We start from the raw sequence: 18,659 nt of genomic DNA on the forward strand, positions 1-18,659 counted from the left end.
ACTCTTGCAGAGTAGAAGTAGCAACCATCACCACTAACTATGAGGGATGAGATTTTCTTCCAGCTTTCAGTCTATGAATGTTTTAGGTCACAAGAAATTTCTGGATAATTAGGAAATAGAAGATTTGATTAAATATAATAGTAGTTCCAAAACGTTTGAGTCGATGAACAAATTGTTTTATTTTTTTAATACTTTTGTGCAAAATCTAGGCTCTTGTAAAGAATTTTGGAGGTGGATTGGTGACAAATGGAGACTCCCTATGTCCAGAAATCTGGCAAAGCCAAGAGAATTACAAGTCTAACAGAATAGTTGATAAATCCTTTTTTTCCTTATTAATATTATTTAAATTTATAAAAAATAATTTAAATATTCTCTATGAGCTTAATCGGCAATGCCATGCTAATGTTTGATGAGATTTTTCCATAAAATGATCAATCAAGTTTTTGTTTCTAATAATTTGCATTAGTAAGTGAGGCAGAACAAGTACAGTTAGATATGAAGAGTTGGATGGATCGGATTGCAAAAATTAATTTTTTTTACATACAAAATAAATAAATAAATAAAATTAAAAATAAATTTCAGTACTTTATAGAATATTAAATAAAATAAGAGTCGAAGATGTAAAAATTAACAGACCAAATTTTCAACGATAATAGAAACATCATAAATAAAAATATTATTTTTTTAAAAATTAAATATCTTTTAAACTATGAAAAATAATTCATAAAAAAAACAAATAACAAAACATCTTTGTATGTGATCTTTCACAGATTCAATATTTTTGCGAAGTAAAGTGACTAGGGCAGTGGCAGAGAGAAGATTTGTAAAAAATTATATATAACTAGATCAAATTTAAGAGGTGGAACAAAGTAAATTAGCATCTCTCTCTCTCTGGCTCTGAAAAATTCTTCTGAATATTAACAGAATCATTAAAGCTAAAAACCATCTGTCCTCATGCCAAACCCCACTCACCCATTCTATCCAACAATAACGAGCCAAGCAAGCTAAGGAACAGACTGCCTCAATACCCCAATATCTTGCTTACCTTCCACCTAATCATTAATATCTTTCAGCTTTTGCTGCATAAACTTATGCACTTCATTCCTGCCTCCGACCCCAAGCTTTCCCGTTTTGCAGCCTTCTGCAGCGCCCATGCACAGACCCAAATCCTTTTCCCTGGAATTCAGGTTCTACTGCGAAACTGACTCTAATATATTTGCTGCACTGTAAGAGGTGAGATAGATATGTTCCAGTTGTTGACATGGAACTTTTGCACCGCCGATCAGCTGGCCACTCTTATGTCAGCTATGACCTAACTAAGCTTGAATCTTTAGCTCTGTGCTATCCTGCTCTTGGATTGGAAAATTGATTGCCTAACTACATACATACAGTATGGTTATTGATTTGGTAGATGAACGTTGCAAGTATGATAAGGTAATAGTCGACGGTATGGTTTTTTGGATATCACTGATTCGCTTGTTGCTTAGATTTTTTGGCTAGTGATTATGATGCCACAATTCTTTTTAATCATCGACAAAAGCTTGAGAGTGAACTGATTTAAGTATCGGAGGATCGCCCGCCAGACAAAACTTGGCGACCTTTGATATTTTTTCTCCTATTTTTAGGTCGAACTTCTGGCTCCCAAGAGACCCTTTCATCCGAGCAGACCAGTCTGAACATCTTACCATCTCAATCTCGATCCGATCTTGCAGATCAGACATGTAACCTCGCCGATCAAGCAAGCAGCAATCTTAAATCACAGCTAGGATGGGTTGGATTTTGGCGGCAGCGCATGTCAAAAGAATAATATTGTGATGACTTTTTTTTCATCTTGGTTTTTAAGAATAACTCCCATAGATTTCATACGACACTGCAATGTAATTAGCCAAAATTGTGAGGACCCATGCGAGCATGTATTTAGTAGTTCACATCCATTATTTGCTGTATAGATTTTGGGCATTTATATAGGATCAAGAAATCCAAATATTACCTTTCGGCCAGCTATTTTGGGTGAGGTTCTAGATTGTTACAAATGGTATCAGAGCGGATTCAATCCATAACCTATGCAGATTAGGAAACACTGCAACACAGATTCATTGAGGCTGACTACGGGCCGATCGTAGTACTTATGATTAGATTTGAATGGATTTGAACCCTTCGCTAGATAGATCTTGACATCCCAATTATCGCCGAAGAAATTATGCACGATCCTTTTGCTTCACAAGGAGACATTGACTTCATTTTCATGAATTATTAGTTCTGTCTCATGAACTCTTTGCCATAAAGCATCAATGACCACGGTGTCAGCTGACATGCACTTAACATCGATAAAGATGTTATGAAAAGTGATTCACTGTCATCATCATCTATGTATTTCTTGTGGTATTGGACTCTTCATATCACCTTTTGCACGTGAGGGGGTGTAAAGATGTCATGAAGGGTGATTCGTTATCATCATCATCTACGTATTTCTTGTGATATTCGACTCTTTAGATCACCTTTAGTCTCACATCAATTATTCGCTGGCTAGATCTTGGGTATTTATATATGATTAAGGAACCTAAATAATACCTTTCGGCTAGCTATTTTGGATAAAGTCCTAGGTTGTTGCAAATGGTACAGAGCGGACTCAGCTCATAATCTATGTGGAGTAGGAGACACTGCAATATAGATTCATTGAGGCTGACTATGAGCCGATCGTGGTACCTGTGATTAGATTTGAATGGATTTGAATCCTCTGCTAAATAGATATTAGGTACTTATATATAATTAAGAAACCTAAATAATACTTTTCGGCCTTCAAAAGAACCATCCCAATTATTGCCGGAGGAATCATGCGTGGTCCTTTTGCTTCACAAGAAGACATTGACTTTATTTTCATGAATTATTCACTCTCTCACACAAACTCTTTGCCATAAAGCATCAATGGCCACCATGCGGGCTGGCATGGACTTAACATCAATAAAGATGCTATGAAGAGTGATTCGTTGTCATCATCATCTACGTATTTCTTGTGGTATTCGACTCTTCGTATCACCTTTTGCACGTAGGGTGGGGGGAACCTTGTCTCATGATGGGCCCCACCAAGTGATTCCATACCCCTATTAAACCATCAAACATATTATATTACATTAAATCTCTATACTAAAATAGCTAATTATTAGTACTTTACGAATGTTGATATGGTGTAAATTGGACTTGCCTAACATGGCCGATATATAGTCTATCAAGAGACTAATTTTAATGGGACTCTTATTCCCTACTAAAATCAAGTAAGGAAAGCTAAAAAGATAGTATTCTACTTAGACTCACTTTTGAGAGTAGATTATTCATCCATAAGAAAGGCTCAACATCATGCAGAGAATAGGCCTCCACTATCATCGGGCAAAATTTGGGCATCAATAAATGTGTTATTAGTATCAGTTTGCTCCTATAAATTTCATGTAGTCTCAAAATGTAGCCGTTGACTCAGATGATGTGTGATGGACAAGATACCTACGTAGGCTGCTTTAAACAAACTATAAGCATGGTATTAAACTTTGGTTTTAGCATATAGAAATGGGAAAACTTAATTGCTAAATATATTGTAATTGTGTCGGTCAATAAATCGGGGCATGCATGTCTATATTAGCTGAGATAATATATATGGGCTAATATTTCATATCATCTTAATGGTCAATGTTTCATAGTAACACAAACTAATATCTTGGCCGAGCTAAAAAACCTTGATTAGGCCCGAGCAAACTACGAACCAAATTAGATTTGTGGGACTATTGTGTACTACTCTTGGACTTCTTCTTTTTTTGGCAATGAAATCACCCTATTTGCATGGCTTAGTTCTACTGATGGGTTCTCTTCCGTGCTTTCATTTCCTTTTTTCTCGTTCTCTAAGTTGGGAAGGTGAAGAGAAACAATTGACATTGGCAAGAGCTACACGTTTTCTTACCAACTTCTCTGATTTGGATTAGGTTGTCCGAGGAATGAACTGTTTGCAAGCGGCTTGTTGTTGGATAAAATATTTATTTGAGTTGGATTAGTTTAGTTAGTAAATAAGTTGCTGTCGAGTTAGGCTTGACTTAGTAAAATAAATAAATAAGTAAATAAATAAATAAATATATTAATATATATTAATAAATAAAAAATTATTGTTACAATGAAGATAATACAAATCGATATAATTATATAAATAAATTAGTTTATATTTTGAAATATAAAATATAAAAGTTTTACTAGATCTATTCGTGAATAACTGATATCACTCACCTTTTCTATTGTTCTTTTCCACATAACTACCCATACCATTACTCGGTAGGCTTCTGAATCTAATGAGGGACCTTGAACCATTATATTAGGATAAAAAAATGGACGCCATGGCTGGAGACTTTTTCTAGGGTTGTAGTCCTCATTCTACAGGGACAATTTTGCTTGTTAGCTCATAGAAGTGACTGGGAATCTTTACTTAGAATATTTACGAGAGGTTTTGGTTGAATGATACCTAGGATCTTTACTAATACTATTTATCTCTCATATATTGCATCAATCCGCCATTAACATATAAATCCGGTGGACTAAACACTGATAAAAATTGGTGACTTGTAGCTACTCTTTTGAAATACCTATGCTTGTTGCAGTTTGGAGTCCTGCATGAAGGCTAGAAAATTGACATGACGTTGCATGCCAAGTGATTGGTTCCACCAAAGCTAGTGTTTTTTTACGTCAAGGTGCAGGAGCATGCACCACCTGCAAGCTTCATGAGAGCACCTAACATTGAGAGTGCATGGTGAGTTACATTGAGGTGTGGTCGCAGTCCTCTCAAAGAATTCTTTGTAGTTGCAGGGATATGACTTCGTATCCTGGCTTGGTTGGAGATGTGTGGTGGGATCCAGCTATCGCTGCTTGTTTACCCACAAGCAGGGGACCTTCACCTACTTCAGCTCGAAGTCTCTCGAGTTCCTGAAGGAGCAACAACATAGCATTAAGACACAGAACGCGACTGGTTCTTCCGAGCCTGAGACGATGGAAAGATAGGAACTCGAGATTCTTGAAGCTGGTTGGAGATCCCATTCCCCGTTTGAGTCTTCTGTGAAATTTTGAAGAAGCTTGTGTCTACTTGTTTATAGACCTTCCATCGTATAAAGTAGTCGATGTGTTAGCCAAATTGGCAATTGTCAATGAAAAAATTTTATTTGCGTCCTCCTCGAGCTGACTTCCAACTCACATTTTTATGATTTACTAGGTTCCAGAACTACGTTTAGAATGATTAAATCGATACAGCTGAGAGGGTTTTTATTCGAATGCACACTGTATGATTCTTTCTATTGCAGCTAAAGTTTGTATCATGTAAGGTGAGCGCTTTCCCTGCAATTAGAATGCAGCGATTTTTAGCTTTTAGCTTAAATTTTGTGAGAAACGGAAGTTGTTTCTAGCTAAATACCATTTCAAGGGAAGGTTAAGGCAGGATCTGGAAAAGCTGAATGACCTCTTCGGTTTCTTTACCTTGATGATCATCTTCGCGGTTACAAAATAGCACCAAGCTGCCTTCACCTTTAAGAAAAAAGTTTCAGCACAAGCTTCATACTTTGTATCACTAGAGAGACAGACCCAACAAATTCCAGGAGATTGAATCTATAGCAAATTAAGTTGAGACTTAAGAGACAGAACAGATGGACACACCATACATCTTCATTCTAAGAAAAGATGATATTTCACCAATTGAACAGTTTGCCAACATTGTACATTGAAGAAGTGAAAGAAATAAGAACGACTCGATTGAGAATAACTATGATATTTCAGGAAATTTTGACTTACAAACAAATTCCACAAAAATATTTAGGTGCAAATAAATTGCTTCCTAAAATGCAGACATCCAAATGAAATATCCACCATGGAATTCCTGAAAATGATCAACCCACCACTGCCAATATATAGAATCACAGGAATGGAGTCAACAAGGGTTTATTCAGCACATGAGCCTCCAAGTTCCCAAGAACCAAATCAGCCATTGCTTTGCGAGTTTCCCAGGTGGCACTTCCCACATGAGGTGTCAAAACCACATTTTCCAGTCTAAACAGCTCCTCAGGTACGTCGGGCTCATGCTCATATACATCAAGCGCGGCCGCTCCAAGCCGGCCCTCGACCAATGCTGAGATGAGCTCGGGCTCATCCACATGAGGACCTCGTCCGATATTCACAAGCACACCCTTTGGGCCCAATGTGTTAATCACCCCACGGTTGATGATGCGGCGAGTTTCCTCAGTTAGTGAACATGCCACAATAAGCACATCACAGTTGGCTGCCAGCTCAAGCACACTGGGGAAGTACTTGTAGTTTACATTTGGCTTTCTAGTTCTCGAGTGGTAGCAGATGGGGCAGCCGAAGGCTTCAGCTCTCTTGGCAACAGCTAAACCAATCCTGCCAAGCCCGAGAAGACCCACAGTCTTACCACTGAACTGCAGGGGAAAATCATTTGAGTTGGTCATTATGAAATTTAATAAAACAAACTTTCCACATCCAAACACTAGGACACTAAATATGTCTAGAAGTCATGCAATTTCTCACAGTTTTCCAGCTGACAGCATTGATTCAAAATTTTCCAGTTGCAACTGATATCATAATAATGTATAGAGCAGCAGTAACATATAATATCACCACATCTATCCATTCTCTGAAAAAAATGTTGTTCAAAGAATCAAATATTGAAAAATCATTAGCATGATACTCAAAGACACTTAGGTATGTGCTCTTCACCCATTGGAACCCTTCATTTTTGTAGTGATCCACAAACCAAATGTGATCTCTAGACATTAGGAAAACAACAAAACTATAAAATTCACTCTACATATGATGAATAAAGAATTTGAAACCCTTCAGGCTTTGATTTCTTTATTCTTGTTTATCAATGAACCTATAACTATATCTTTCACATGTACGCATTATGAGTCAATATCTTTACATGTTGATTAGGGGGATATAAAATTATCTAGCAAGGGACTTCTATTATAGGAGACTGATGTAGAGGCGCCAAAATCATAAAATTCCAATATTTTTATGCAAGGGATATGTCCCGGGAGAACAGCAAAAAGATAAAGCAGATGTTCCTTTTTTATCCCGAGCAGATTTGATTGGAATCAGATAATTGGCGAGTTTGTTATAAATAATTGAAATTATAGACATTAACACAAGCAAGATAGACAGCATAAACTATAATCCAACTGTATCAGCACTGCAGATAATAGAAATCAGTTCGGCTGATCAAGGAGACAAGACCGGCAAGGATTTTACTTCATTTTAATATCTCGAGGTAGACCAAGGGCATCCTTCTAACACTTTTACAATATATCAATCCTTGTTATCGTGTTCGTATGAATCTTTAATTTACTTGGAAAAACACAACCAACATACCTACCCTCCTCCTGCACATGCATGCACACAAACAAACATGCATAAAACTGGTTGGGTTAGGGTAAGGATTACAGGTTATGAAAATCTCATATTACTTCTAAAACTTCAACGTCAACGAAAATAAAATGCCATCACAATATATATTTACTTAAGAAAAAAGAAACTTCAATCAGTTTGCCATATATGATGAAAAATGGCGACAGCCATTAAAGGATTCAGATTAATAGAGAATCTAAATAAACATAACTTCCAACTCTAACGGAGATGAGAATGCTATCAGACAACGGGAAAAGGTTTGTACCAGTATGACCTTTCATATACTTCAATCTGTCGGACAAGCTAACTGTAAATGACTATAAGTACATTAAATCATTATTAAATGATTTTTCACACGAGACATATTCATCGATGAGTTTGATAAACAAATCTATCTGCCATATTTAACTAAGAAACATATAAGTTTATGTGTCTTGCAACCTTTTAACAGCCAATAATAACACAGAAGAAGACTGGACTATGTGATGATAAAAGTTGAAAACATTGAAAGAGGAAAAGATGAAGCAAAGAGAAAGGAAAAATCAAAATTATAGAATGATCACCTTCTACAACCTTATAATAAATTAAAATCTAACACCAGTAAATAAGAGCTGGTGAAATGTTTTCCATTTGACCTAATATATGCATCCCAAATAAATCAAGCAAACAAACATTTCTATCCCTATCTCTCTAAGGAAAAATAAGTATTCCACGTGTGCATGACAGATTAATTAACTCATCCTAGCATGTTGTCTATACTGATCTAAAGACCATATAATTGTTCTAAGATCAGCACATAATCTCACCATAAACTATGGCCAAGTTACCAGCTAAACTCTGAAATGATTCAAGGATTACATGACAAAGATGCTAATACCCTAATTGCTTGAAATTTTCAAACCTGACCACCAAATTTTTTGTGCTTAACCAAGCCACCTCCTTCGAGTAGGAAATAATTTAAATTTGGTTCCTTAGCCAATAAACCTAGATCCTCTTGACCTATAAAACATATACAGTACCAAGCAATTCTTCTGAATCATTTTACATTAGCTAGTCCTGCATATTAAATCTCCAAAATCATGTCCAAAGTGTCAAAAGCTTCTAAGTGTCTTATCTCCAATTCTCATGGTTCATTATGTGCATGAGATAGCTATGCTAAAGACACCAAAGTGAATCATTTCTGTTCCTTAACCTATAATAAAAGGACACAAAAAATAATGGCAACTTGTTAATACAGAACATATGACAATAAATAAGGATGTTAATGAAAACAGAAGAAATGCTGAATTGGCTTTGACGAAATAACCATTTCAATAACTTAGTACTAACTATATCAACTAACCGCAGTAATAATGACCACAATAAACTTAAATTGTTTCTAAGCATTAGTCCACTACTCAGGAAGATCAATATCATTGCAATGCCTATTTCCCAACCACAAACAAGTAGAACCAACCAAACTCAACTCTGGTACCCAGCTACTTCAAAGGAGCATTGAAAACTGTCATGAATTGTTAGGAACCTACAAAAGGGAACCAGGAATACATTCTCCAGTGTTGTATATCACGACTTAAGCAATCAAATATGCCAAAAAAACAAAAAAATCCATCAATAGTACAGTTGCAAAACCTTTTATGAAGACAGGGAAAACATTAAAATATAACAAATACACATACACTTTTATATGCTAACAAATCAAACAATAGTTGTCACCATGCCATTCCGTGGTAGAATGATAGGATTTGACACAGAATTTACCTCTAAAATCCACAATCAAAGGAAAGGAGAATAGCATACGTCATGATTGTAGACAATCTCATACATTAATGCAAAGAAAAACATGTGCTGTATCAACAAGAGCAACATGCGAAGTATTAGAGCAATTCAGCACTCCCAGTTCAATCATGCTCCAATGTCTCTACATCTTATCAACAAGATCCAAGAAGTCACAATTTTGGAAGGCCAAGCTCAACACCATTCATCAATTTCTAAGAATTCTTTTCAGCAAATAACAAAGAATCATCTGAAAAAACGGTTCAATCAGGGCACAGAGAACTCAAGAACAGAGACAGAATCCGGCAATGATACTAAAGAGCCGTAAGAAAAAAGTCGACATTTGGAACAAGAAACTACAAGTACTCCAATTTTCTAATTTAAAACAATTTATAACAAGTTGCCATGTTGAAATGCTTAACAGTTGAACATAATTTATTTCAGAATTTGCAACGTTTTCAATAAATGGACGTCTTAGAAAATCAAATCAAGGCATCAATAACTCAAAGAACAGAGAACGACGGGAGAACCGCAAAGAATAAACAAATGCATCAGAACTACTAAAGAACTGAAAAAACGTGGGGTCTTTACGAACCCTAGAGGTGAGCTTGTAATCCCCCTTGGCCTTCCATGAACCGGCCCTCACGTAGCGGTCGGCATCGAAGAGCCGCCTCAACGTGGCGATTGAGAGACCGATGGCGAGGTCAGCGGCGTCGTCGGTGAGGACGTCGGGTGTATAGGTCACCCGGATCCCCCGCTCCCGGCACCGGGCGAGGTCCACCTTATCGAGGCCGACGCTATAGGAGGCCACGATCTCCAGCCGCGGCAGCGCGTCGATGGTCTCGGCGTCCGCCCCGACGAAGGCGTTCCCCACCACCGCCCGGATCGACGGCGCATTGGCCCGGAGGAAGTCTTTGCGGCGGGCCGGCGGGGACTCCCACAGGCGGAAGAGATGGCACCGCCGGTGGAGCTCCGCCTCCAGATAGGGGTTCATGGGGAGGGTCAGAAGGACGCCCAGGGACTCCATGATGCCCTCGATGGACAACAACGAAGCTAGGGTTCGGTTTAGGCGTTTCTTTCTCTCTTTTTTTAATTTCCTCTTCACCCCCTATTGAAGTTCCAGTAAGTGGCGGTGAAGGAGTGAGAAAGAAGAGGGACGCTTTCTGAAAAGGCCGCTTTTTGGCCCATTCGAGGATATTTTTTTGATAAATAAAGAGGCCACTTCTATTTTAACGATAAAAGAAGCCACTTCTTGGCCCATTCGAGGATATTTGTTTTAACGATAAAAGAATCCGCCTTTTGGCCCATTGGTATCCTATTCAGTGAGTATAAAAGACCTTAAATAAATGATCTATATTTTTAAAAAAAAATTACAGAAAAAGAGATAAAATAGGCATCATATTATCTTGTAAGAAGATAAAATAAAATAATTTAGAATAAAAATAAAAGTAATTTTGGGGAAAAAGAGAGTGATAAGAAGATTCCAAGTCATGATTTTTTTTTGAAAAAATCTGACTTGAAAAAAAATCAAATTATTGATCATCCTCGCAATATTTTACATGTAACAGAATCAAGGGACGAAATGGCCCAACAGACATGCATGGACTCCAAAACCACACTAAATTTATTTTTTTTTAAAAAAAGGCTAGATCTTTATTTTTTTGGAAGAATCTCTATACACTATGCAAACCAAATATATATCATGTTTAAATAACTTTGCTTGGAGAAAAATCTAAATTTTATATCCACTATTTCTTTTGTTAAAAAAAAAGACTAGATTTTTATTTTTTGGAAGAATCTCTATACACCATGCAAACCAAATATATATCATGTTTGAATGGCTTTGTTTGGAGAAAAATAATGCTAATAGAAGTATCCTGTCATATAAAAAATAAAAGTTTCTCAAATAACTTCTTTTGTGAAATAAAGAGTAAAATGAAAATTATTCTACCGTCTAAATTAAAAATAGTCATTTATTCTTTGGAAAGAAAATCTATATACCCTTTGCAAACTAAAACATATTTCACGTTCCGTAATATTATTTGGAAAAAAGAGAGGGGTGATAAGATTTATTCAATATAAAATAAAATATTTTGGAATTAACATAAAAGTAATTTAGGAAAAAAAGAAAGTGATAAGAAGATTCCAATAATTTGGGTCAAAAGTATTATTCTTTTAAGAAATCCGACCTGCCGGATTCGAACCAGCGACCTAAGGATCATCTGCTCTACTACAGTCCTCCGCTCTGCCAACTGAGCTAAGGTCGGATGGATAAGTTTCACATGAACATCATATTACTTTTGTTATTTTCAGAAGGCATAGCTTTCTTGTATTCCACTTCGATGTGAATTATACTGAGGTACAGGACAGACTAAGAACTCATTAAGCTTCAAAGTGTGAGAAAAGGTTAAGATATTCATATCTCTATCCTGAATTCCCTCTTTCTCAATACACTTAGTTAAGCAATAAATTTTGATCAGCTTAGCAACCAATTTTTTCATCAGCTAAGCATCTAATTTAAGAAGCATTCCCTGAATGCTAGATATTTAACTTGATGGAACCTCAACCACTAGAGCCTCTCCATGGATAGGTGGTGGTCCTGTTCACCAAAATGAAAGCATTTTTTTAGATGCAAACAAGAATTAAAACCAAAAGAAAGGATTTGAAGGATTAACCAGCTAAGTTTCGAGATTTCAATCACATCTAACCAAAGCTGTTTGCCAAACTACAAACAAATTTTCCTTGTCTAAACATGATAAGTTAATATGCAATACATACTCATGTTAACAGATTCTTCATTAACTCATAATAGCATTTTTTTTTTGATGTGATATTTCTCAAGATAAATGGCAAATTATTGAAGCAGACTCTCTTTCATCACTTAATATAAGCATAACTGAAATAATCTGAACATTTCTGAAAAATTCTAGGATGAAAGGAGATAATTTTGAGCAATTAAAATAGTGGAATCTTGGAATTCCTTCATACAAAAAGAATATACTGCATATATCTGATATGTATTTAGAGTTATCTATGTCGTTTAACTAAACAACTCATTAAAAGGACCAAAGTGGTCCTAGATTTGAGGCCGCCCCTGTTTCCCGGGCTGTCTGCCAGCCTCAGAGCCTAAAATAACAGAAAACGGAAAACGAACCCTCAAATCTCTCTCCCTCAAACTCCACCTCTAAAAAAAACTCCTTTCTATTTTATCCTTCCCTCTCTCTCTCTCTCTCGACATGCACCCCACGTCCCCCAAGAGTTGTCTAAATTTAATTAGAATGAAGAGAAAACAAACTAAAAGAAAGAGAGGTTCTACCCAAAGACCAACTCAATGTAGCAATGCAGCAAAAGAGGAAAACCTCAATTTCCCAAGTAGTGCCTCCATTGCCTTGGGCACATTAGGAGGGTGGGGTTCTTCTCTCATCCCTACAACTGTCTCCCAACAACAAAGTCCCCACTTTACCTCACCCTCCTCCTCCTGGCCCCATTGGAGAGGTGGGTTCCTCCTATCTCTTAGAAACTCTCCAGGATCAAAGTTTCCACCTTTACCATCCTTCCTCCCTTCCCCTGCCCTCATCAAAGAGATTGGTTTCTTCTCTTGTCTCCTAACCAGAGTCTTCAGCTTTCCTTTCCATCTCCTTACTTCATAAGAGAGGTGGCCTTCTCATGCAATCTCTTTAGTACCTGCCTCCAACTACTACTTTCTGTCTTGTCAAATTCTCTCCATGGCAAGGCATGACATGGCTCCCTTCCACATTGCTTGATCTGAATACTCTGACCTGCGTGTGATGGTTCGATTCCTCAAGAGAGGACACAGCCTCGAAAGGTTGATTCAAGGTAGAAGGATGTTTGATTCGGGGCGCAAGGTGCACAGCGTGATTCTGGAGGCGGCCGGTGGAAATGAATCAGCTGTAGATGACAAGAAACTCTGGAGGAGCCATGGGACGACGTCGGATCACCCTGTGGAACAGGTAGGCAGCGTGCTCGATCGCTCGTTGGATGTCGCACCCAAGTCCCGCCTAAGCAAGGATGGAGGCAGCCATGGGCAACCCTCAGGTAAGCCAGCCCAGAGGTTATGCATACGATTGGAATTGATATCCAAGGAGCTTTGAGATGATTGTATCATATGCTATAGAGAAAGATCCAAATGTGGAGTGAAAGTTTGGACAAGAAAGTTTTGAATTCGGATGCTTGAGGGAGCTCGCCTCCTAGATTTGCTTTTAAGTAACAATAATCTGTAGCAAGAATTCAATAAGTTTGTGTTGACTTATTACTGTCTTTGATGGGTCCGATTTAGATATGGAGTTGATGAAGGAGAGGTTCGCGAAGCTGCTGCTGGGTGAAGACATGTCAGGTGGTGGAAAAGGAGTTTCTTCAGCTCTGGCTTTGTCCAATGCCGTCACCAATCTTGCAGGTATTGCTAGAGTTTGACTCATTTATGTACTAAACTGTTGACACATAGTATAGTTCATCACGGCAATCTGAAGCAATTAATGGGAGGTGAAATTTACAATCTATGCACAAATTTATGTGATTCTTATTATGACCTTGACCTGAAACCCTTGCTCATCCATGAAACAATATACTAGTTTGGAGAAAGGAAGTATTTTCTTGTCAGAATTCTCCTGAATTTGCAAAGAAGAACAATCCAGATAAAAATGAACGCAAACAACAAGCCTTTATCCTACCAGATTCCGATTGTTGCATGAATCCCACATTCCTAGCTATTGGTTCCTATCCAAGTTACAAGCCTTTAGAAATTAGAAGAGTTCTTTTTTTTTTAAAAAAAAAAAAAAAGAAATAGTGTCTCAATCGACTTTTTCCACTATTTGGATCCTAGTATCCTTGTTTTTCTCCACTATTTGTGATGGTTGTGTTGATGTTTATTCACATCTAAAACATCTCCCGGTGAATGTTAGATAGCTTCTGCATCTAAAGAGAATTCAGAGTTGCTATCATATTGACAATAGATCTAATATTACCAGTATCTAACTTTAGTTGATATCCTGGCGCAGCTTTGATAATTGCACACTAAATTTATGAGTAATAGGATATTATTTAAAGAAAAGGATAACATTTTTACGCATAAAATGCCTTTTCTTAAAGACTCACCAGATTTAATCCAAAATTATTTATTGATGCGAGAACTTTCTGTATGCCAAGAAGCTACTCTCTTTACAGAATGTAGGAAGAACATGATTTTTCCCTCTCTCATTTATATTGATGCTGTAGAATAATATGACTTGACCTGTTTGTAGGCATGACCTACTTGTATTAGATGATTGGCTTTCTAGGCTTATAAAAATCCTATTCATGAAACAACCCATGCTATAGATACTCCTGATATCGTCACCAGCACATATACAAATATTCTAAAAACTCTTTTTTTTATAATTTCTTTCTGATTGGTTCAGCTTCTGTTTTCGGGGAGCAATGGCGTTTGGAACCCATGTCAGCAGAAAGGAAGGCTAGGTGGAGGAGGGAAATTGATTGGCTTTTGTCAGTCACTGATCACATAGTAGAGTTTGTTGCTTCCCAACAGAAATCCAAGGATGGAACCAGCATGGAGGTCTTAATGAAACTCCATTCTCTCTCTCTCTCTCTCTCTCTCTCTCTCTCACACACACACACACACACACACACACACATAATTCATATCTTTTGCACTTTTAATTACATTAATCCCTTCTGAGGTTATAGAATATATCCATTAAAACAAAAAAAACTGCCTCAATTCTGAATGCAAGACTAAAACTCAATTTCCTTCTTTCTTTTCTTTTTCTTGGTTTTATAAACCTTACAGATAATGGTAACTCAGCAACGCAGAGATCTTCACATGAATATCCCAGCATTGCGCAAGCTTGACGCAATGCTCATTGTAAGGAAGTCTATATGACTTTTAGAGGTTCATTTTTAATCATTCAACTAGAATTTATTTTAATCCTTGTCCTCTGATAAAACAGGAATACCTTGACCGCTTCAAAGACCATAATGAGTTCTGGTATGCGTCCAGAGATGCTGATGAGTCTGAGAGGGGAACACGAAAAAAGGATGACAAATGGTGGCTTCCAACCGTGAAAGTCCCTCCAAGTGGTCTTTCTGAGATGTCCAGAAAATGGCTTCAGCATCTGAAGGAGCTTGTGAACCAAGTGCTCAAGGCTGCTATGGCTATAAATGCTAATGTTCTCATGGAAATGGAAATTCCAGAAGCATATATCGAATCCCTTCCTAAGGTAGACTCCCGGAATAAGATTCCATTCATATTAACTATTCTAGCATGCACTTATTACTACTTCAATACTATTCCGAGCCTGTCGATGATACATAAGTTCTGCATCTGCTGAACTAACCGTCGGTGATAGAATAAAGATTCTGCACCAGAATAATTTTGATATGCTTTTAGAGAAGGGGAATTTATTGTTATGACTTCAGGCCCATCTTTACTTCTATAGTCAGCTTTTAATCTGTGTTTGGCATGCTTACTGATATCTACACAATGCCTTTCTAACATTAAGTTTAAACCCAGATTCTTCTAGTTACTTTCTTATGTTCATTAGATCAGTATCCTCTAGTAAACTAACATATGCTTATCATGAACAATGCAGTTCATCTTCAAATTCCTAACGTTGTATTAAAATAGATAAATTTTCTTCCACCGATCATTGACCGCTGTTTATATAAATTCTGATGACCTAATGCTCCTTATCCTGTTATTCAAACCGGTTCCCCCTTCCAGTTATTGTACTATAAATTAAAGTTGAAGTACTTTTACTCTATATGATAGAATGGGAGAGTAAGCCTTGGAGATGCACTATATCGGAGTATAACAGTTGATGTTTTCGACCCTGAAGAATTCCTGGGATCCTTAGACTTGTCCACAGAACACAAGATTCTCGACCTCAAAAACCGAATTGAGGCATCTATTGTAATTTGGAAGAGGAAGATGCACAGTAAAGATGGAAAATCTTCTTGGGGATCAGCTGTTAGCTTGGAGAAGAGGGAACAATTTGAAGAGAGAGCAGAGACCATCTTACTCATACTAAAGCACAGGTTCCCTGGTATTCCTCAATCAGCTCTCGATATCAGCAAGATTCAATACAATAAGGTAAAAAGACCAAATTTCACTATCTTAACTTTCTTCAATCTGCCAAAATATCATATTGTTCTCAACAACAGCAATTGACAGATACTCAGCCTTTTCTCTTGAATTTTCCATATCCATCTCTTTAGGATGTTGGACACTCCATTCTGGAAAGCTACTCGAGAGTTCTAGAAAGCTTGGCTTTCACTGTGATATCTCGAATTGAAGATGTCCTATATGCTGATTCTCTCGCTCAAGATCCAACACTTGGAGGAACAAAGAAAAGGCCCACGTTGACAGATACGGAGCCAGTCACAGGAAAGGTGAAGGTCCTTGATCCTCAAGCAGAGATCGAGAAGCTTAATCAAATGGAAGCACCCGCTTCGATGACTCTATCAGATTTCATGGGTTGGCAAGTAGAACAGGACTCTGAGACAAAAAAGAAGGATTCAGGTAACTTGGAGGAAATGTCGAACTCAGAAGATGGAAAGTTGATGAAAAAGCCTCCTCCTATCGTAACTAACAAGAAATTTTCCTACATAGAGAAGATAGAGATCTTGGGAGGCTTGAGAAGCCCATCATCTCTCCATTAAGATGTGCCAGAAGCAAAGGAAAAAGAGATGGATGCTGTGCAGGAGGCAACAAACGCAAATATAAGTCTTCAGACACATCAGAGCTTTACTATATGAAACTTTCGGCACTGTTGCTGGGTTTCGCAGTTTGGGTGCTTCTGACATACCCCTGTACACTCTTGAAGCTACTGATCTCTTGTTGATAATGACACTATAACTCCTGAGAAGATTCTGAATGAACTCTGTACAAGAAATTTTGACATTCTCTTGCATGACCAACAGAAAGTGTTCATAGAATCTCCTCATCGCATGAAAACATTGCACTCAAAAATACTAGTGTTCAAGTGTTCATGGGAGAACATAACATAACAGGACTGTTCGAGGGTGCAACCAAGGATTCACATATGACAGCAAAACTATTTTGACTCACCTCCAATTACCCATACCACATTATTATTATTATTATTATTATTATTTGAATGGTTATGTTGTTGGTATAAGCAGGTAGAAGATCCATCAATTTAAAATTTTCTGTTTGTTGAATAATACAATGATAATCTGACTAACATTAGAATCAGACAAAGTTCCATTTTGTAATGAGAGTAAAAGAAAAGGCAAAGTCAAAAGAAGTTAAACTTAGTTCCTCAGAAGCAAAAAAAATAATACTAATAATAAACATAGAAATCCTTGAACTGTTCTTGCTCATAGCATTGCCAAGGGACAGTGCCATCCGGACACTTGGCATGGGTGCCAAGTTTCTGAGTGTCTTCAAGTGTCGGAAACGGCAGCCTCTACAAATCTAGGACTGGGAGCACCGCATATAAGAGTATGTGCGTGTGTTTGTGTATAACTATATGCATGTACGTATGTACCTATGTATATAATGTGCTCGTGTCTTTGATGCTTATTCGAACACAAGTTTGTGAAATGTTTAATTTATTTTCTTGGTTCATTTAAGATATATTGAGATACTTAAAATGATGACTAATGTTGATATATTTACATTAAAAATATAATGATATTTCACTTAAAGTTTTCAATTTAATTATGATAACTTTACATTAAGAATATAACGATAGTTTGCTTAAAGTGTACATATCATCTTGATTACTTTATATTAAAAACATAAAGACACTTCATCTAAAGTGTCTAGAAAAACTGAAGGACACCTCACTTCAAGTGTCCAACCCCTAAAACTCAGGGTCCTTTGCATGACACTCTGAAAAAAAGTGCCAAAGGTTGGATACCTTATACTAACATTGGCAGGAGATACTTTAGAGTGGAGTGTCCAGTCATATCATGTCTTATTCTACCATGTCCAAGTATCCATAAGATTCGACACTCATAGAGAGCTTTAAAATGGAGTATCCAGGTAATATACTAGAGGGGAATAAACTCCCAAGAAATCCACCCTCTCCTTTTCTTATTAAACACGTCTTCTCCCAATTTTTCACCCTCTTGATAAGCTTTATTTTGAATGCTCTTGACCTATGAAAGGATGATAATATGTGTGTGTGTGTGTGTGTGTATGTGTGTACATATATATATATGGAGAGAGAGAGAGAGAACATATGTATATGTGTTCTAAACAATATAACAATAGGTTATAATGGGCGTATAGGCGGTTATGAACAAAAAATGTTTAAGTCGATGACTCAACAGAAGATCCATAGAAATTCTTGCTATGGAGCACATATTCCAACATAAATTGCTAATTTTGATGCAAGCATGCATGAAGATTTCTTTTTTTTCGAGGGTTAAATAAGGATCAAGATTTCAAGACTTCAGGGGCTCTA

At 37.1% G+C, this 18,659-nt stretch overlaps 2 protein-coding genes and 1 non-coding gene across 3 annotated transcripts; 1 reads left to right on the plus strand and 2 right to left on the minus strand.

Annotated features, from left to right (window-relative positions):
* Positions 1–5,681: 5,681 nt before the first annotated feature.
* Positions 5,682–10,357, minus strand: LOC103709472 (glyoxylate/hydroxypyruvate/pyruvate reductase 2KGR-like). The gene is made up of 2 exons (XM_008794825.5): positions 9,806–10,357; positions 5,682–6,449 (listed from the first exon to the last, which is right to left on the minus strand). The coding sequence occupies exons 1-2, from the start codon at positions 10,235–10,237 to the stop codon at positions 5,931–5,933; spliced, it is 951 nt and encodes a 316-aa protein (XP_008793047.3). The 5' UTR covers positions 10,238–10,357; the 3' UTR covers positions 5,682–5,930.
* A 1,036-nt stretch (positions 10,358–11,393) lies between these two features.
* Positions 11,394–11,477, minus strand: TRNAY-GUA (transfer RNA tyrosine (anticodon GUA)). The gene is given in 2 exon segments: positions 11,394–11,429; positions 11,441–11,477. It is a non-coding gene; the product is annotated as a tRNA-Tyr (tRNA).
* Positions 11,478–12,768: 1,291 nt separating this feature from the next.
* Positions 12,769–17,135, plus strand: LOC103709473 (rho guanine nucleotide exchange factor 8). The gene is made up of 7 exons (XM_008794826.6): positions 12,769–13,266; positions 13,508–13,624; positions 14,625–14,779; positions 15,014–15,088; positions 15,174–15,443; positions 15,995–16,315; positions 16,441–17,135. Exons 1-7 carry the CDS (start codon positions 12,999–13,001, stop codon positions 16,882–16,884), a joined length of 1,650 nt encoding a protein of 549 aa, XP_008793048.2. The 5' UTR covers positions 12,769–12,998; the 3' UTR covers positions 16,885–17,135.
* Positions 17,136–18,659: the final 1,524 nt, after the last annotated feature.

The sequence above is a fragment of the Phoenix dactylifera genome, chromosome 9, assembly GCF_051530095.1.
Source record: "Phoenix dactylifera cultivar Ajwa chromosome 9, Ajwa_hap1_PhDact_Kaust_v1.1, whole genome shotgun sequence".
NCBI lineage: Eukaryota > Viridiplantae > Streptophyta > Magnoliopsida > Arecales > Arecaceae > Phoenix > Phoenix dactylifera.

What these genes read in the sequence shown, in the direction of transcription:
- LOC103709472 (XM_008794825.5), bottom strand. Translation starts at nt 10,237, where the DNA reads ATGGAGTCCCTGGGCGTCCTTCTGACCCTCCCCATGAACCCCTATCTG. An exon ending in ATTACAAGCTCACCTCTAGG is followed by an intron (nt 6,450 to 9,805) that starts GTTCGTAAAGAC and finishes TTTCCCCTGCAG; the next exon opens with TTCAGTGGTAAGACTGTGGG.
- LOC103709473 (XM_008794826.6), top strand. Translation starts at nt 12,999, where the DNA reads ATGGTTCGATTCCTCAAGAGAGGACACAGCCTCGAAAGGTTGATTCAA. An exon ending in AGCTTGACGCAATGCTCATT is followed by an intron (nt 15,089 to 15,173) that starts GTAAGGAAGTCT and finishes CTGATAAAACAG; the next exon opens with GAATACCTTGACCGCTTCAA. An exon ending in GCAAGATTCAATACAATAAG is followed by an intron (nt 16,316 to 16,440) that starts GTAAAAAGACCA and finishes CCATCTCTTTAG; the next exon opens with GATGTTGGACACTCCATTCT.